The sequence below is a fragment of the Bidens hawaiensis genome, unplaced genomic scaffold (assembly GCF_021521415.1).
Source record: "Bidens hawaiensis isolate Kalapana, Puna unplaced genomic scaffold, B.hawaiensis_p1.1 tig00037618_1, whole genome shotgun sequence".
Lineage (NCBI taxonomy): Eukaryota > Viridiplantae > Streptophyta > Magnoliopsida > Asterales > Asteraceae > Bidens > Bidens hawaiensis.
In genome coordinates this window covers 143,438-159,314 of record NW_027496572.1, presented here as the reverse complement: position 1 = coordinate 159,314, position 15,877 = coordinate 143,438, and the positions used below count along the sequence as shown (strand labels likewise).

At 31.6% G+C, this 15,877-nt stretch overlaps 2 protein-coding genes across 2 annotated transcripts; one reads left to right on the top strand and one right to left on the bottom strand.

The window, feature by feature from the left end:
- Positions 1-436: 436 nt before the first annotated feature.
- Positions 437-4,109, bottom strand: LOC143589568 (reticulon-like protein B11). Its single transcript, XM_077070296.1, has 6 exons — positions 4,037-4,109; positions 3,715-3,895; positions 2,701-2,842; positions 2,143-2,212; positions 921-1,105; positions 437-623 (listed from the first exon to the last, which is right to left on the bottom strand). Exons 1-5 carry the CDS (start codon positions 4,086-4,088, stop codon positions 945-947), a joined length of 606 nt encoding a protein of 201 aa, XP_076926411.1. The 5' UTR covers positions 4,089-4,109; the 3' UTR covers positions 437-623; positions 921-944.
- Positions 4,110-5,110: 1,001 nt separating this feature from the next.
- Positions 5,111-12,747, top strand: LOC143589567 (uncharacterized). Its single transcript, XM_077070295.1, has 10 exons — positions 5,111-5,294; positions 6,200-6,267; positions 7,407-7,432; positions 7,724-7,814; positions 8,407-8,502; positions 8,877-8,945; positions 9,033-9,091; positions 9,834-9,956; positions 11,662-11,733; positions 12,225-12,747. Exons 1-10 carry the CDS (start codon positions 5,214-5,216, stop codon positions 12,281-12,283), a joined length of 744 nt encoding a protein of 247 aa, XP_076926410.1. The 5' UTR covers positions 5,111-5,213; the 3' UTR covers positions 12,284-12,747.
- Positions 12,748-15,877: the final 3,130 nt, after the last annotated feature.

Here is a 15,877-nt window from a genome sequence, read left to right as displayed (position 1 = left end):
CAACTTCAATTCTTTGTTTGAATGTTTGTGAGTGATATAAAAATATAAATTGTTATATTTATATAAAGTTTTAGTCACTAATCTTAAGTCTCAATACAAACAAGATAATTAATATTGATATATATTCCCAAACACCCCTACTCACAAGTTAGCAAAACAAAACTATATATGAAACAAATAAATAAATAATCATAACATGAAATTTACCCCAAACAGAATTTGGTAACTAAAATGCAATATACCATAAAAAAAATAGTAGACAAAAAACACGACTCGAGCGTTTACTGGTTTTCTACTTTTTACCTCTCCTACGTTTTGCCTTATATTGGTTAGCAAGTTTTGGTGGGACCCATGAGTTACCACTTACCAGTAACGGGTTCTCACAGCAAGCAAAAAAAAAGAACTTTGAAAAATGATATTATTCAAAGAAAAACCATAAACATGTCTTGCAATCCAACTTTTCACGCGCTTAAAAACTACCATCGCTACAAACGGCTACTCTAAAGATTGCAACAACCTAAAAAAATAAGTGATCAGGGCCCCACACACCCGAACCAACAGTAATTTTGCTAGACGTGTGCCAAGATATTAGGCATGGATATCAAGCAGCCACAGCAAGAAACCTGCAAATGTATTGTGTTACGAATGACGTTAAATATTGGGTGTTTTGGACAATTGTGTATTACACGTGTGTCGGATGTGTGTTTGTGTCTCTTTGCCTTTCAGAAAAACAAAAGAACTTATGATTATTCTTATAAGCAGAAGCGGATAACTTATCATAAACTGTTTATTTCACCCGAAAGTTAACTTGTAATAAATTGATGGATTAGCTACTCAATAAACTGTTTATTTCACCCGAAAGTTTTGACCTGTTAAAACTGTTTATGTCAAGAGTGGATAAAACAGAAGAATTTTCTTACCTTCTTAAAAAATCAATGGATTAGCTACTGTGTTTTTTGCTTGTGTGTTGATGGGATCATCTGTAAGATGACGTTTGCTTTCCTGGAGATAAAATTGGTGATTTTATGCACTATAACTAACTTCGAATCAACTTGGGCTTGAAACTTGTCGTATAGAAAAGGTATCGATAAACTCAGAAGTATCCCTGAGAAGAAATTAAGAATTATACCATGTCAAGTTTTCAGTAGGCACAAAACAACTAAAAAGAAGAATTAACTTTATATGCATGCGTAGGTATACATCCTTCTAAATTTCATGATATCATATTTTACCTTTTTAAATCACTAAACATATCACATCTACACGTTTCATAGTAAATTGAATAAAATCAGTTAAATGTAACTTTTTTATACTGAATAAACAAATAGGAAAACAGCCTGTAATTCTCAGCTAGGCTTGTAAACGAACCGAACGTTCAGTGAATTGTTCGTGAACCGTTCAGAAGAAAGTTCATTTATTTAATGAATGAACGAACATGAACAAATTTTTTTGTTCATTTTGTTGAACGAATGAACATGAACACATGTCCTATTTGTTCATTTATGTTCATGAACGTCCGTTTATGTTGTTCTTTTATGTTCATTTATCTTCGTTCGTTTACGTTCATATATGCTAGACTGCTAGTTAGTTTACGTTTATTTAAGTTCAGTTATTTACGTAGGCATCTAAATTTTTAGGCCTATAACAACATAGTCTAATTTTAATAAATACTTAGGACCAACAATCCAACACATTTATGTTCATGTTTACTTTGAACTGTGTTCGCGTAATTATGTTTGTTTATCTATATTAGTTATGTTTGTTTGTTTACGTTCGTTAACAATCGTTTATTCTATTAACAAATGAGCATAAACGAACACAAAGACAGTTAAATTCTTAATGAAAAAACAAGGAAACCCCGTGCATTTAATTGTTCGTGTAAGATCACTTGTTCAGTTAAGTTTATTTAACAAACACGAACACGCTCTGTTCGTGTATGTTCGATTCGTCTACAGGCCTATTATCAGCCATAATATTCTCTTCACTCATTCAGTTAAACAGGCTGTTATAAGTAACTCACGTTAATTTATTTACTATGAAATCGGTAAATATGATATTATAACACTTAAAAGAATATAAATATGAAATTATGAACTTTTAGGAAGATGTATACAAAATGGCCCATTATAGAAACTAGCTCACCAATATAGACCAGCGTAAGGAAGTTAAAAAAGCTACCAACATAAGAAATCAGCCACAAGCTAGAAACAACCTGAAGAATCAACCACAAATTACATGGTTTTATAATCCCATGTTTGCATGATGGTGCAAAACGGAAGGGCAAAGCATAAAACAGAAACCAACTGTCTATTACCAGTTTTACCAACCAACTTACAATATATTTCCGATTGCAAAACCGAATGACCTGTTCAGCCACTTGTTTCTGGTCATTGTTTTTGTTCAGAAAATACTGATGTGACATTCTATTTGCTATGTTAATGTAATATATTGCCGTGTGGCATCTAATGTGATATTTAATAACAGTTTTTAAAAGATATATGCAAAGAAAAATATCCATTTTCTAAGGCTTGTAAAGAGAAAATTTGCCAGTGTCACATCAGAACTTTAAAGATGAGACCAGTTAAAAATTAAATTTGTTGCTAAAACGGGCTAAACATGTGAAGTTCATTTGTATTTACTGCACTTTGGCCAAAACAAAATTTTCAAGAAAGCAATAAGAATAGTGTCAGGAAATGTTACCGCAATCAAAGTTTTCAAGTTTCCAGAAACTGCAATGTCACGTGCAACTGAAAAGGCGTGATTTATCCACACTTGCATCTCATCGGCAGCAATAAGAACCGATTCCTCTGATATGTCCAGTTCAGGAATTGGAGGCAGGGGTCTACATACAGGTACAAATATTAATCATTTGCTATCTACTTCTACGAGAGTGTTTGGAATTGCTCACTAAAACTGCTCATTGTGTTTTAAAACTAGCACAAACAATATTGCTTCTACAGATAAATCAAATAAGAAGTTATATTGGCTAGTATTTCAAGCATACAGTCTATCTATGGGATGGATTATTTAAACAACTTATGTTTATACTTATAAGCAGAAGCGCATAATCAGCTTACTGAAAGAACTTATTTCATCCGAATGTACCTTTGATCATGCCAAGAATTATCATTATTCAGTTTGAAATAATCAATCTTAATCTGCTTATTGAACAGCTTATTTCACTCTAAACAGAGAGCATATTTCTTCATCCAAACACTCAAAAGTAATTATCTACTTTCGAAAACCTCAATAATCAGATACATAAACAAAACGAAAGAACACGAACAAGGGCATGTTAGTTCATATAACTTTAATCAAACAAATATTTGTGTTCATGTTCGTTCATTAAAAATGAACATTTTCGTGTTCGATTCTGTTCGTTCATTAAAAACTAAACGAACATGTATGACCAGACGTAAACGAACGCATTCAAGCATAAAATGAACATATGCTTCAATGAACACAAAGGATCAAATATAAAACATTAAATTCATAAACAAACAAAAAAGAACGTATGAAGCATGTGTTCATGTTCGTTGGTTTAATTAAACAAAAAAAAAATTTGTATATGTTCTTCGCTTATTGAATAAACGAACATAAATGAACTTCGAAGGTAAAAACCTAACCTAACCTAACATAACAGTTATCAGTTATTCATAATAATCAATCTCAATAAACAATAGCTATAAAACAATAACAAACAAACAAATCTACCTATTGAGAAGCGTTGCAGATTTAGCCCAAAAGAAGAGTATAACAACCAACAGCAGCAGATTATTGGCCACAAATGCCACTATATTATAGCCGCCTCTTTCAAACAGAAACCAGAAGACTGTTGAAACGATTAACACAACTACTCCTCCGTAAACGTTCTTCCATAATAATATATCAGCCACTGTAACAACACACAACATTATTATTATTATTATTATTATTATTATTATTACAGATCACGATCTCAATCGAATCGTAAGCTGATTATGCTAAATTATCATTATTATAATAATAACATAATATTATTATTATTATTAGAGACCTGCACCGGCTCCAAGAGCGTTGTGAACGGAAGTACGACCGAAATCGCCCATGACAAGCAAATAAGCTTTCTGACGAATGGAGAAGATCAAGCAAAGTTGGGAGAGAAGATGGAAAGAATTTGTTTTGGAGGGGTGGATGTGTAAAAACTAAAAACTAAAAACCAAGCATGAATTCGGTAGATTTCGGTTTACAGAGTTGCAAAAATCTCGATTAGGTACCGATTAATCGCTAGTTATAATTTCACTGATTAATTTTGGGCTAGTCGGCAAATTAATCGGTCAACGGTAAGCCAAAATAAGTGGTTTCCGGCGAGATTATAACCAAAATCAGCGCTTTCCGGCGAGATTCCAGCAAAAACAACGGTTTCTCGTGAGATTCCAGTCAAATTCCGGTTAAATATGTTTGTGTATGTATAAAGCTAAAAATTACATATAAGAATGTGTAAGTGTATATATAAAACTGAAAAATATGCATTAAAGTCCGATCCGATTAATCTCATTTAATCGCTAGTCCCCACCTCACCGTCTGACTATCGATTTTTACAACACTTGTTATGATATCATAACTAAAACCAAAAATAAACAACAAAAGAATATGAACAAAATTGAGGCGGACTAATGTGTGGCGTCGGTCATTAAAACTCAAGTGTTGGTAAAAATCAGAGTGTTAGGGCGGTGTGTCTATGCAAATTCGGTCGATAAAAGGTATTTTTCAGGTATAGATTGGATTTTCAAGGGGCTGCACTTTTTTTTGGGTAGTTTCAGGCATATATCGGGTATTTAAAAACCCGATTCCATGTATGAAAGTTCTGGTTTTCGAGTGTTACCGGATACAAACGGGGTCCGGTTACAGGTATGAGTTTTTGTATAAAAATGAATACTCTATATGTACCCTACAGGTAGAGTCGGATACAGGTTCAAGTAGTAAAACCCGGTTCCGGACTTCCGGGTTTGTTTTCTTGTCTGGTTCCGGGTTCGGGTTATTTTTTTGGCACCCAGCTAAATAAGCCCAGCCCAATAATAATAATAATAATAATAAGGGTATCTATAGCAGAGTCACCGGAGATTGAACAAACAAACAAACAGTTGATCGGAATTGACGCCGGTGCTGTGCGTTACGGTGGATCACAATCGGAAAATTGACGTCACTGAATCACAGCAGTTACTGAGCACAACATGTTGCCTACGTCATCCAAAGGACGAATGCCTTCGCGTGCTAATCCTATTTTCCCTCAGTACTTGCGTAGGATAATCAAGGTTTAATTAATTAATGATTTGTTTGTTTTCACTCGGTTATCTGCACATTGATGTAGATGATTAGATCTGATCTGATTATGCATTATATGTAGCTCTAACCTAATTTGTGTACAATTTAAGGTCTTGAATATTAATTGGTTAATGGAGTGTGTTGAAGTTAATGAATTATATTGTAGTTGAAACATTTTTTAGAAATTAAGTTATTTATTTAAGTTTGATTATATGTGCTTGGATTTAGTGTCAAGTAGTCATTGTGAAAGTTATACGCAGTCCAATTAGTGATTAAAGTCAGATTTTAGGATCATCATAAAACCTAGAGCTGGCATAGGCTGATTACAGAAGCTCAACGTTGTAGAACTCGCTAGGAGCTAGTCGGCCAGTGGGGTGCCGACTAGCAAATCCTATTTTCCCTTAGTACTTGCGTAGGATAATCAAGGTTTAATTATTTATTTATTATCACTCGGTTATTTGTTAGATGGATTTGGATTGTGTACATTGATGTAGATGAGTAGATCTGATCTGATTATGCAGTGTTTGTATGTTTAACCTTTTTCGTTACAATTTAGGGTTTTGAATATTAATTGATTAGTGGAGAGTATTGAAGAGTGCAGCTGCATATTTTAAGTTTACTACAAGTTAAAAATACATATATAATTTAATGTATATGTTATGTTTGGGCTTAAGGACCCTCTAAAACACATTTAATATATATGTGGGTAACAATGATAAGATTCTTATGATTAGTTTAGGGATGAAGTTTTTATCTTGCGTCAGCTCATATTATATGGATAAAAATGTTGTCTACTGAAAGCTGGTAGTAAAGCTTTTTAGATGAGCTATTTGATTCATATTGAAATGGTTTGTTGTTTTTATCTTTATTTAATACCTTTTGTGTTCTTTTTTAGTGGCAACAAATGGACATTGAGTACACATTCTGGCAAATGCTTCATTTATGCACCTCCCCAAAAGTTGTGTATGTTTACTTGTAAATATTTTCCTGCATTTTTCTTTTCCTTGCTTCTTTATGCTATTATAAGTTACATTCATCTTTTTCTGGCTTAGTTCTACATTTTTTTGTTTTGCAATAGTAAGTTTAGATATATACGAGTTTGTACTTTGTTCAAGTTGTGTGTGTGCTTCCACAGTTTCTTGAGAATCAGGATTTTTGCCTAAGGAATTGCTTTATTTCTTACTTTAAGAGTTTAAGTACAAGGAAATGCTTATTTTCTTGAATATGCTTTATTAACATAGAAAACTTGTGAGCAACAATAACATTCAAAAGTAAAATTTAAATATTGATGTTAAAAACATATTCATAACCTAGGATGTTATGAAACTGATTTTGAGTTTGAATATAAAAATAATGCATAACAAGGTATTAAAAAAAAGATAGAAAACAAAAGGAAGGGTCTCTGATCAGTGGTACTCTAGAAACTCTATGCTCAACCAGTTGAACTAAACATATATCTCTATGTATATTTGCAAAATAAAATTATATGTTTGATGTATTGGTCTTAACAACTTTACATAATGTCTACAGTTCTACTTTACACTTGATTTTTATTGTGAAATGTATTTTCATGTTTTGATTTTAAAAATTAGTGTGTGCATATTTTGTTTGTTAGGAAACCAGGCTTTCTGTGTGAGATATTCCTATTACTAATTTTTTTCCCATCACTTGTACTATATTGTTGGCACATGAATATTTTTGCGGCTTTGAGCTTCATAGTTCATATATAAAAAAGACAACCTACATTATTGAGATATTAAAATCAAACTAAGTTGGAGGTGATCTCTGAATTGTTTTTGCAGAACTGTACTTACACCATATACTCTATGACTAGAAGGGTTAACGTCAAAAAATAATAACTTGCTTTCAGTTTTGTTCTGTTTTAGTCATTGTAATATGATCCTGTCGATTTTAGTGATTGAAGTTGCAAAATGTGCTTCATTTTTTGCCTTTTTGAGATAATATATGTGAAGTTGCATCACTACCATTTACTTTTGCCCATCTATTAAATGTTGCAAAGTAAAATGGATATTTCATTTGTGCAACTTTCTGATGATAAGGATTCAATGTTTTTGGCATGTGGAATTCTGAACTGGATGCAGCTATCAGCATACCAAGTACCATAAGCGTAAGCCAGCATTCTTATAAAGTGGTTTTAGTTTTAGTTTTAATTTAATAATGGGTATAAAATGACTATTCTGTGCGGATATGACATGTTTGTCACATACTTGATGAACATGCTGCCAAAAAAAAAAACTTGACGAATTTTATTGAAAGAACAGATAGCATGTAACTAAACTTTTCACTTGTTGTGTATGTGGCATCTGATGTGGAGGCTGGCGTGGTTTCAAACGGTGCCGCATACACAAGCTACAGGTAACAGGGTTTTTAATTTCTAATTGTACCTTTTTATCCGCAGAAACAAAAAATCAGTGGGCACGTGATGATCCTGCTTTTGTTGTAATTTGCATTCTTCTTTTGGCAGTTTCAGCTGTTGCATATTCTGCTGCGTAAGTTATCTACATTCTTGTTATAATGGAGAAATGTATACAACTTTAACATTCCTATTATTTATGCATTTAGTGAATTACACATGTATTATTATTTTATGCTCACAAGCACATAGCAGAAGCTAAGCCATGCATTATTGTTGTACACATCCTATTGATAACGGCAAACTACAAGAAATTGATGCCACATCATCAATTTTACAGATGAAGGTGGTTAAAACGAGGTTGGTTGCTAAAATCAGTAATAAGTTGTAAGGTGATTTTAATTTGCGGTTAGTTTAAAATTTGTTTATAAACCAGAAAAACGCATAAAGTTTTTTCTATTTCGTGCGGTTTGCCCTATTAATAAATTGCAAAGTTGGTTTCTTTTGTGTTTTTACTTGTATCACCCAGTCTAAATAATAAGATGTCAACACAAATGAACAGTTTAAAAAATTATTCTTATCAAACATTTCCCCTTAAAGTTATTCTTGGCTGAACAAACTGTTTTTAATGATTCATTTTTTTGTGGAAAATGATTGTTGCCTTGAGTTGCTTATGCATTGATCATTATAACTATGGTTTACTATATTGCCATGATTTTTGGTTTTAGGTATGATCATAGCATTGGACATGCTGTTTATGTGGTATTATCCGTGATATGTTTTCATTTTCTGTTAACGGGAGCAGTTTTGGCTACTATTTGTTGGTAAGCATCGTCACTAGTTATATCAAGAGTCATATATGCAACTAAAAGTTTGAAATGCCATATATATCTTTCTGATTATCATAATACCATATTCGCCCTAGGGCCCTAATTTATTAATAATACTTCAGTTTTATTTCCCTCATGAGTTTTTGACTCAACTGAGTTACGAGTTAGATACTTTTTAAACATTTTTCTAGAACATAAAAGTGTTATAGTTTAACTTTATATCTTTCTCCATCTCGTCAAAAAAATGTTTTATGCTTTTGAAAGGGTAAATATGACCTTATGAAAATTTTGAACTTCTGGAAGGATATATATGAAGTCATGTACACTAATTTACTGACCTTATTGTTTGCTTTAATTATCTTTGAAAGGTTTTTGACAAACACTTATCTTCGGGAAGAAACTTCAAACAGTCATGTGGTTGAGCAACGGGTTGAATGGCAAGTTCATTAAACCATATATGCTTATCAAATGATTTAAATAACATTTCTTAGTTTGTTAAAATTTCAATATTGTTTGTTGTGCAGGTTATATGCATTCGATGTGCACTGTAACTCCTTTTTCCCTCTGTTTATTGTGCTGTATGGTATGTACAATACATGAAATGCTTCCAAAAAAAAATCTCTTAATAAGGCCACCCATGTATATCAACTCTAGCACCAAAAAAGCCTTTCAAACGCTGAAAGTGTCCTATTTTTTGGGATAGGGAAACAATTACCTTTGATGAGGTGTCAACAAGTTATATGTTAAAAGTATTATCCTTTCAAGTCCTTAACGATATTTTCATCATTTGCCATGTTTTTGAACATGAATAGTATATTTGACAAAAGTTATGTTAACGCGTTTGTAAAGAAAAACATACCATTGTATCAATCTATTGGAAAAAGAATGATACGATGTTAATAACTATTTTCATAGATTAAAACTACTGTACGAGCCACCCAGTTATGTATATTCTGGCGAAGAGGATGCCATATGAAGTGCCCATATTTTTTTTTTATTGAAAGACAACTTTTGATGACAAATATAAGTTAAAATTGTTGTCTTTTAGAAAAGTTATAAAGGCATTTTGTCATTTGGCATGCCTTGAATTGGTATCATGACGAGTTTCCCGTCAATTCTTTTGAATAACATTAACTCTTGGATCGATTTATCAGAAAACAAATCTTTTTATGTAAAACATATGACTAAGAGTATACATACTTGGGTGAGTATTTCCAATAAATGGCTGGAGTTGTTGAAAAAAAAAGTTGAATACTTGGGTAGTTTTGACATACATTATCCTTTAAATTTTATATAATTACATTATTCTTTTGGTTTTGTGACAGTGATACATTTTTTCATATCATCTCTTCTGGTGGCACATGGTTTTGTTCCCCTTCTGCTGTCGAATCTGATTTTTATGGTTGCCATATCTTATTATCACTACCTCAACTTTTTAGGTTATGATGGTAAGTAATCTCTTATTTCTTTAGCCCTAATATAAAAAAACATGCAGACACCAAAAGCATGTAATGGAAACATGTTTTACACTTTTTTTGAATTTTTGCTTCCAATTTTAATTTAGGCATAAACTAGACACCAATTCGAACTTCTCTAGTGGTTTTAGTAACCAAGTTACATTTTTATTACCTAAAAATGGTATGGTATGCTCAACCTGTAGTTGGTGCGTCTTTTGCTGTTGTGGTATTTTATTTGTCGTTTTAGTGCCTACACATATGCCACATGACATCGATTTGAATTTTAATATCTTTTCAAATATAAGTTAAAAGTTCATTTTTTGAAATTTATTTACTTATGAATATTGCATGTAAGCATTTTTTTTTTGCATATGTGCATCTGCTGTGGTGGCTCTGCCATGGTGTTAATGAGGCTGGTTGCTAAAATCACTCAACTGGTGGTCATTATTTTGGCTGTTTTTAATAACTGCTGACGTGGCATCATATTTTAATTTTACTGCAATGTATATATTATGCCACATGACATTTGGTTTGATACTTAATTGTTTTTAATATTAAAATTTTAAGGAGCATTTTTTCAAACATGTAAATACGTTTTTTTTCTTTTTCTTTTTGTTTTTTAAACCGTTTTCGCAAGCATTTTTTTTTTTCATATTTGGCATGTCAAAACCAATGCTACATCGGCAATATACTGGTAAAATCTGTTAAAAAACGAGGTTGGTTGTCAAAGTAATTTATAGGTTGGTTTTTGTTTTACGCCTAATCTAAAGTTGGTTACTAAAATTTAAACAAAAAAAGTTTGAAGTTTGTTTCTATTTCTTGTGATTTTCATAGAAAAGAAACTTCAAACTAGGATACCGCTTCTTAAACTGAAAATTGTTACTTAGGAACACTGTAATAAAATTAATTGGTAAACCAAGTGGATCTTCTATAATAAAACGAATTAGATGCACTTTCCGTACCTTTTCAGTACGTTATTTTTCTTTACTTTTTTCATTCAAAGTGAATGCAAATCTGTTTTGATATTTGTAAACTAATGATTCTGTAACGATTTTTACCAAACTTTTGAATTGAGTTATCTAAATATCTTGCTTTTACACACGTTTTTGAATCCGAAAAGATTTGATGTCAACTACTTGCTAATATAAACCCACTAGCCCACTACATTGTTTCTACTGTTCTCTTACATCACAAAAAGAGCACAACTTTCGCTTTTTAGATACTCAAACTAATTATCAAAGTTTTGACATCAATCTCTTTAGGTTTGTTTATTGTATGCATTCTGTCCTAATATCCTTTGTGTGATTAAATATAGATATTACCTATCTATATTAAAACACGTTTTTGTCACTATGAAGTTAACAAATTGTTCAAATATATAGCCATTTTTAAATTTGCGAAAATTTTACGTAATATACTTATGCATGTGTGTGTCGCGTATGTTATAATGAAAGTTAAAAGTTATCCTTCAAAACATGATAATATCATCCTTTATAATATGAATCATTTAAGTGCATAATATTAACTTCGTTTATTTACTGAACTTTCTTTTATCCACATCATTAAGTGGGTAAGTTTGATATTTTTTTACCAAATGGTAAATTTGAAACTATGAAATTTTGTTATCCTCATCCGTTTTTCTGTGTTACAGAAAATATATTGCAGATTAATCTTACTAGCTTTATATGTATTGCAGTGCTTCCGTTTTTAGAGAAGACCACTTTCTTCTTATACCCAATCGGCATCGTGATCATATTTACACCCATTTGTAAGTTGTACATTCATCATGTTTCTCGAACCTCTGAATTTAGTTGCAATCAGGCCTGTAAACGAACCGAACGAATACGAAAACAAACACTTAAATCAAACACATATTTTGTGATCGTGTTCGTTTATTTAAAAAAATGAACATGTTCGTGTTCGTTTATGTTCTAAACGACCAGTTCACGAACATAAATGAAACAAATATAAAACCATCATAAGTAGATTACTCTTCAAGATAATATTTAATTATTTTCTATTTATACGTAAACGAACATAAATAAACGAACGTTCACGAACATAAATGAATGAACGAAACATGTGTTCGCTTATTAAACGAACACACATGTGTTCGTTTATTAAACGAACACAAAAAAATTTGTTCATGTTTGTTCGTTTATTATAAACGAACTTCCCGCCGAACGGTTCACTGAACGCTCAGTTCATTTACAGGCTTAGATGCGATAAACACAAATTAAAATTGCGTTTGTTTTGCAGTGATCTTAAGTGGGTTCAATCCTTCAAGATACGTGATGAACATTTACTTTAGTCAATGATCATGATTTAATGTTTGGTTCGAAAGATTATATGAATACTAGAGAGACCGAACAGTAGTGTCGATTTCGCTTATTGTATACAGAGAGGAAACCTAGGATGTGTAAATGCACCTAATGCCATTTGGACTGAAATTATGTGGTGATATCAAGTTCAAAAATGTCTTCATACATTTGTGGAAGAAATTTGGTTTTAATGTGACAGTTAAAGTCTTTTTTGTTTGTTTGTTTGTTTGTTGTGTTGAAATTAAAGTCACACCAATCAAGTTTAAGGTTCACTACATGTTGGAAAATTGTAAAAGGTTTTTGCCTCAATTGTCATGTTTACACATATGCCTGTCTCCACTTGTGGACTATTTTCATATACGAGTGTGCGTTGGGTTGAAACTAGGGGTGTACGAGATGACCCGGGCCCGAGCTTGAGCTTGACTTGTTTCAACCTCTTATTTTACAGCTCGAGCTCGGCTTGTAACTCGTGTTTTTAAGTTTCAGTTTGCTAGGCTTAGCTCGTTTATGTTTTATTTTGAAAAAATCTTTAAACGAGTCAAAGCTAGGGTCAAGTTCATGTGTACCTTAAATGAACCAAAGCTCACCTTGAGCTCGGTTATGCAGTGTGATATTAATACACAAAAATACAAAATAGTGACACTTAAAAATATACAAGGTTTGTTAGGGCTTGCTGAACGTAAACGATTTTCTCATACAACGCTTGAACTCATACTTGATAACTAAACAAGCTTTTTATTTGAGATGTGAACTCGGCTGGGGCTGAGAAATGAGCAAATAGTACCAAGTACCCGTACCGATATCATAGGACACATCTAGGATAATGATAAAACTTTAGATAGAATAATATTAAATCAAAATGATAGAAGTTCTGACTTTTGAATAAACCCTTTCTTGTACAATTAGATAGATGATGATATGATATAACAAATCAACTTTAATATATATATATATTTAATTTGAAGATAATGTGATGACGTATGTCATAATTATATTTACTAATTTTGTGGGTGCAATGGCCCTTATTACAATGGAAAATAAGCATGTATATCACTTTCTTCACAAGTCTTTTTATCTCATGTTTAAAAGGGTGATATGGAGTTATGGACCACACTATTTTATGGTGAATCCAATTTTAAAATGCAAGTCATATTGAGGAGTCTATAAATATTTGATTTAGAGGATTGTTGAGCATGTGAGTCTTGGTGACTTGGTCCATCATGTTATCCATATGCAGTATGCTATCCCATGATTTGTTGTAATATGAAGAAAAATATTATATTTAAATGAGTTTAGACAATATGTGTACACATATATTATTGCAACTATTGTACCTATATATTAGAGATGCGGATTCGATTCACACTTCGGCCAATTTGAAGAAATCTGGATAAAGGGATAATGATGACTTTAATCCCAGTTTACCCGACATGGGGCAAGGGTTTACGAATTCCATCTAGGTCCCGCGCATCAAGGAATATGGTCCCGCAGCGGTCGAGAAGTAAACCTTGGACATAGCCTCGTAAAATTAGGTTTACATGTGAGATTTTTTGCCGTTAAAAAAATCAAACTATAAATATGTAATATATATTTAGAACCAAATATAAAATATATGATTAATAATTAAGTTATCTGCACAACAAAGCAAGAAGGTTCGAAAAACTATGATGTCATAAATATTTTGTAAAATATATTTAATCTATTGATAAGTTTCCAGAACAATTTAAATAGTCAAATATGAACCTTATTTTTTTATTTTTAAAAATAGTCAAATATGAACCTTATAATTCTTTTTTTTTTACCGAAAAGGTTGGATTGTTTTTGTCAATGATGAAGAAAAAACAGTAGATTATAATGACTGCAATTAGATGGAATATATATGAGCAAGCGAGATGAACCGAGCTTAGACTGGGCTAGCTCGAGCTTGGTCCGATATGTTTACATATGATTTGATTTCGAGCGAGCTATTTTCTAACAAACCTTCAAGCATCAAGCGATTTGAATAGCTCTATCAGATACCATATTTTTTGGATAGAAGTAAAATAAATCATATATTAATGTTAGTTTGTGGTATTTAATACTGATGGGAAATCACACATGCCAAAAGTATTTATTATTTTTGCGAGATAATTACTATTATGATCTCTATGCTTCGTTGATTTTAATTGTTTTTTGGTTCAATCAATAAACCCTTATAAAAGTTTGAGTCATTAAAGTTTCATATTGTAACGGTTTCAGTTCAATTGATTAACGAAGTCATACTTCTCCGTTAAACCCCATCCAAGTGAGGAGTTTTTCGTCAATACATAATTCCTTTAAATCTTCTTATTTTAATTAACTCATGTTGAAAGGGAAATAGGATTTAAAATAACTATGAATTGATAAAAATACCCCCACCTGAATAGCGTCTAACAGAGAAGTATGACTCTGTTAATTAATTCGACTGAAACTGTTACAATATAAAACTTTAATGATTTAAATTATTAAGGATTTGTTGATTGAACCAAAACATTTAAAATCAACAAACCTTAAGAACTAAAACAATAGTTCTCTCTATTTGTGTAATAACAAAAGTATATTTTTATTAATAAATGAATTTGGAAATGTTAAATACAAACATATGACGTCGTGTCCATGTCATGCTAATGTCAATTCTCAACATTATTGTTTGATGTTATGTACTCGTATATGATTTTTGTCACTAAAATTTAATAGAAAAAATGTGTTATGTTTGAGTGATTAATGATGACAACAATGCAATTTTATAAACTTATAAAGATCTAATTTGTGATATGAACTTACCATAAAAACTATCCGTATAATTCTTTCTTATGCAATTTCCCTTTTAACTTCATAATTAAGTAATTATGTTTTTTTAAAAAGTTTAACGGGTCGTGCACAGTAACTTATCGACGTCGTTTTCAATAAGATTGGGTTGTCATTCAAAATGGGGTGACGGCGCAGCTTGTTGCCCCGCTTACCCGCCCTTCTATTATAATTGGATCATTTTAATTAATATCCGAAGACAATTCTTTTTACAGTAAATAATTTTTTAAGATCTTAACCTTGTCAAGTTTAGAAATTTCTACTTCATAGTATTTATTTTTATGCACGTAAATACTTTAAATTATTTTTAGCTTTTACCAATTGCAAGTTAAAGTTATGATCATTATTTATTCGCTATATTTTAGGTTTTTTTTAGATTATTATACACAACTTTGGTAGACATTTCAATGCACAATTGATGGCTTCTATTTAACAGTTTACTCAAATAGTTAAATAGAAAACACTTGCTGAGTTCAATTTATTATGATGCCATGTTATTGTCATTCTTACAATTCATTTTGGACTTCAATTTATTATTTGTTAATTTATTTACATAATTGAATATTCCATGATCGTATTGGTTTCCAATATTCTTCACATCATTCTTAAAGAGACGGATAAAGCCTCTACATCACCCTCAAGTATTATAGGGGCGTGAAAAGACATAAGCGTTTCCACAATAACAGCGTATGTGACTTGAGAGGACAATGATTGAAATGAGGCATTAACGAACATTAACAATTATACATGTTTTTTTGAGTTAAT

What these genes read in the sequence shown, in the direction of transcription:
- LOC143589567 (XM_077070295.1), top strand. Translation starts at nt 5,214, where the DNA reads ATGTTGCCTACGTCATCCAAAGGACGAATGCCTTCGCGTGCTAATCCT. An exon ending in ACTTGCGTAGGATAATCAAG is followed by an intron (nt 5,295 to 6,199) that starts GTTTAATTAATT and finishes GTTCTTTTTTAG; the next exon opens with TGGCAACAAATGGACATTGA. An exon ending in GCATACCAAGTACCATAAGC is followed by an intron (nt 7,433 to 7,723) that starts GTAAGCCAGCAT and finishes TTTTATCCGCAG; the next exon opens with AAACAAAAAATCAGTGGGCA.
- LOC143589568 (XM_077070296.1), bottom strand. Translation starts at nt 4,088, where the DNA reads ATGGGCGATTTCGGTCGTACTTCCGTTCACAACGCTCTTGGAGCCGGT. An exon ending in TCTGCAACGCTTCTCAATAG is followed by an intron (nt 2,843 to 3,714) that starts GTAGATTTGTTT and finishes ACCTGTATGTAG; the next exon opens with ACCCCTGCCTCCAATTCCTG. An exon ending in ACTTGAAAACTTTGATTGCG is followed by an intron (nt 2,213 to 2,700) that starts GTAACATTTCCT and finishes TTGATTCTTCAG; the next exon opens with GTTGTTTCTAGCTTGTGGCT.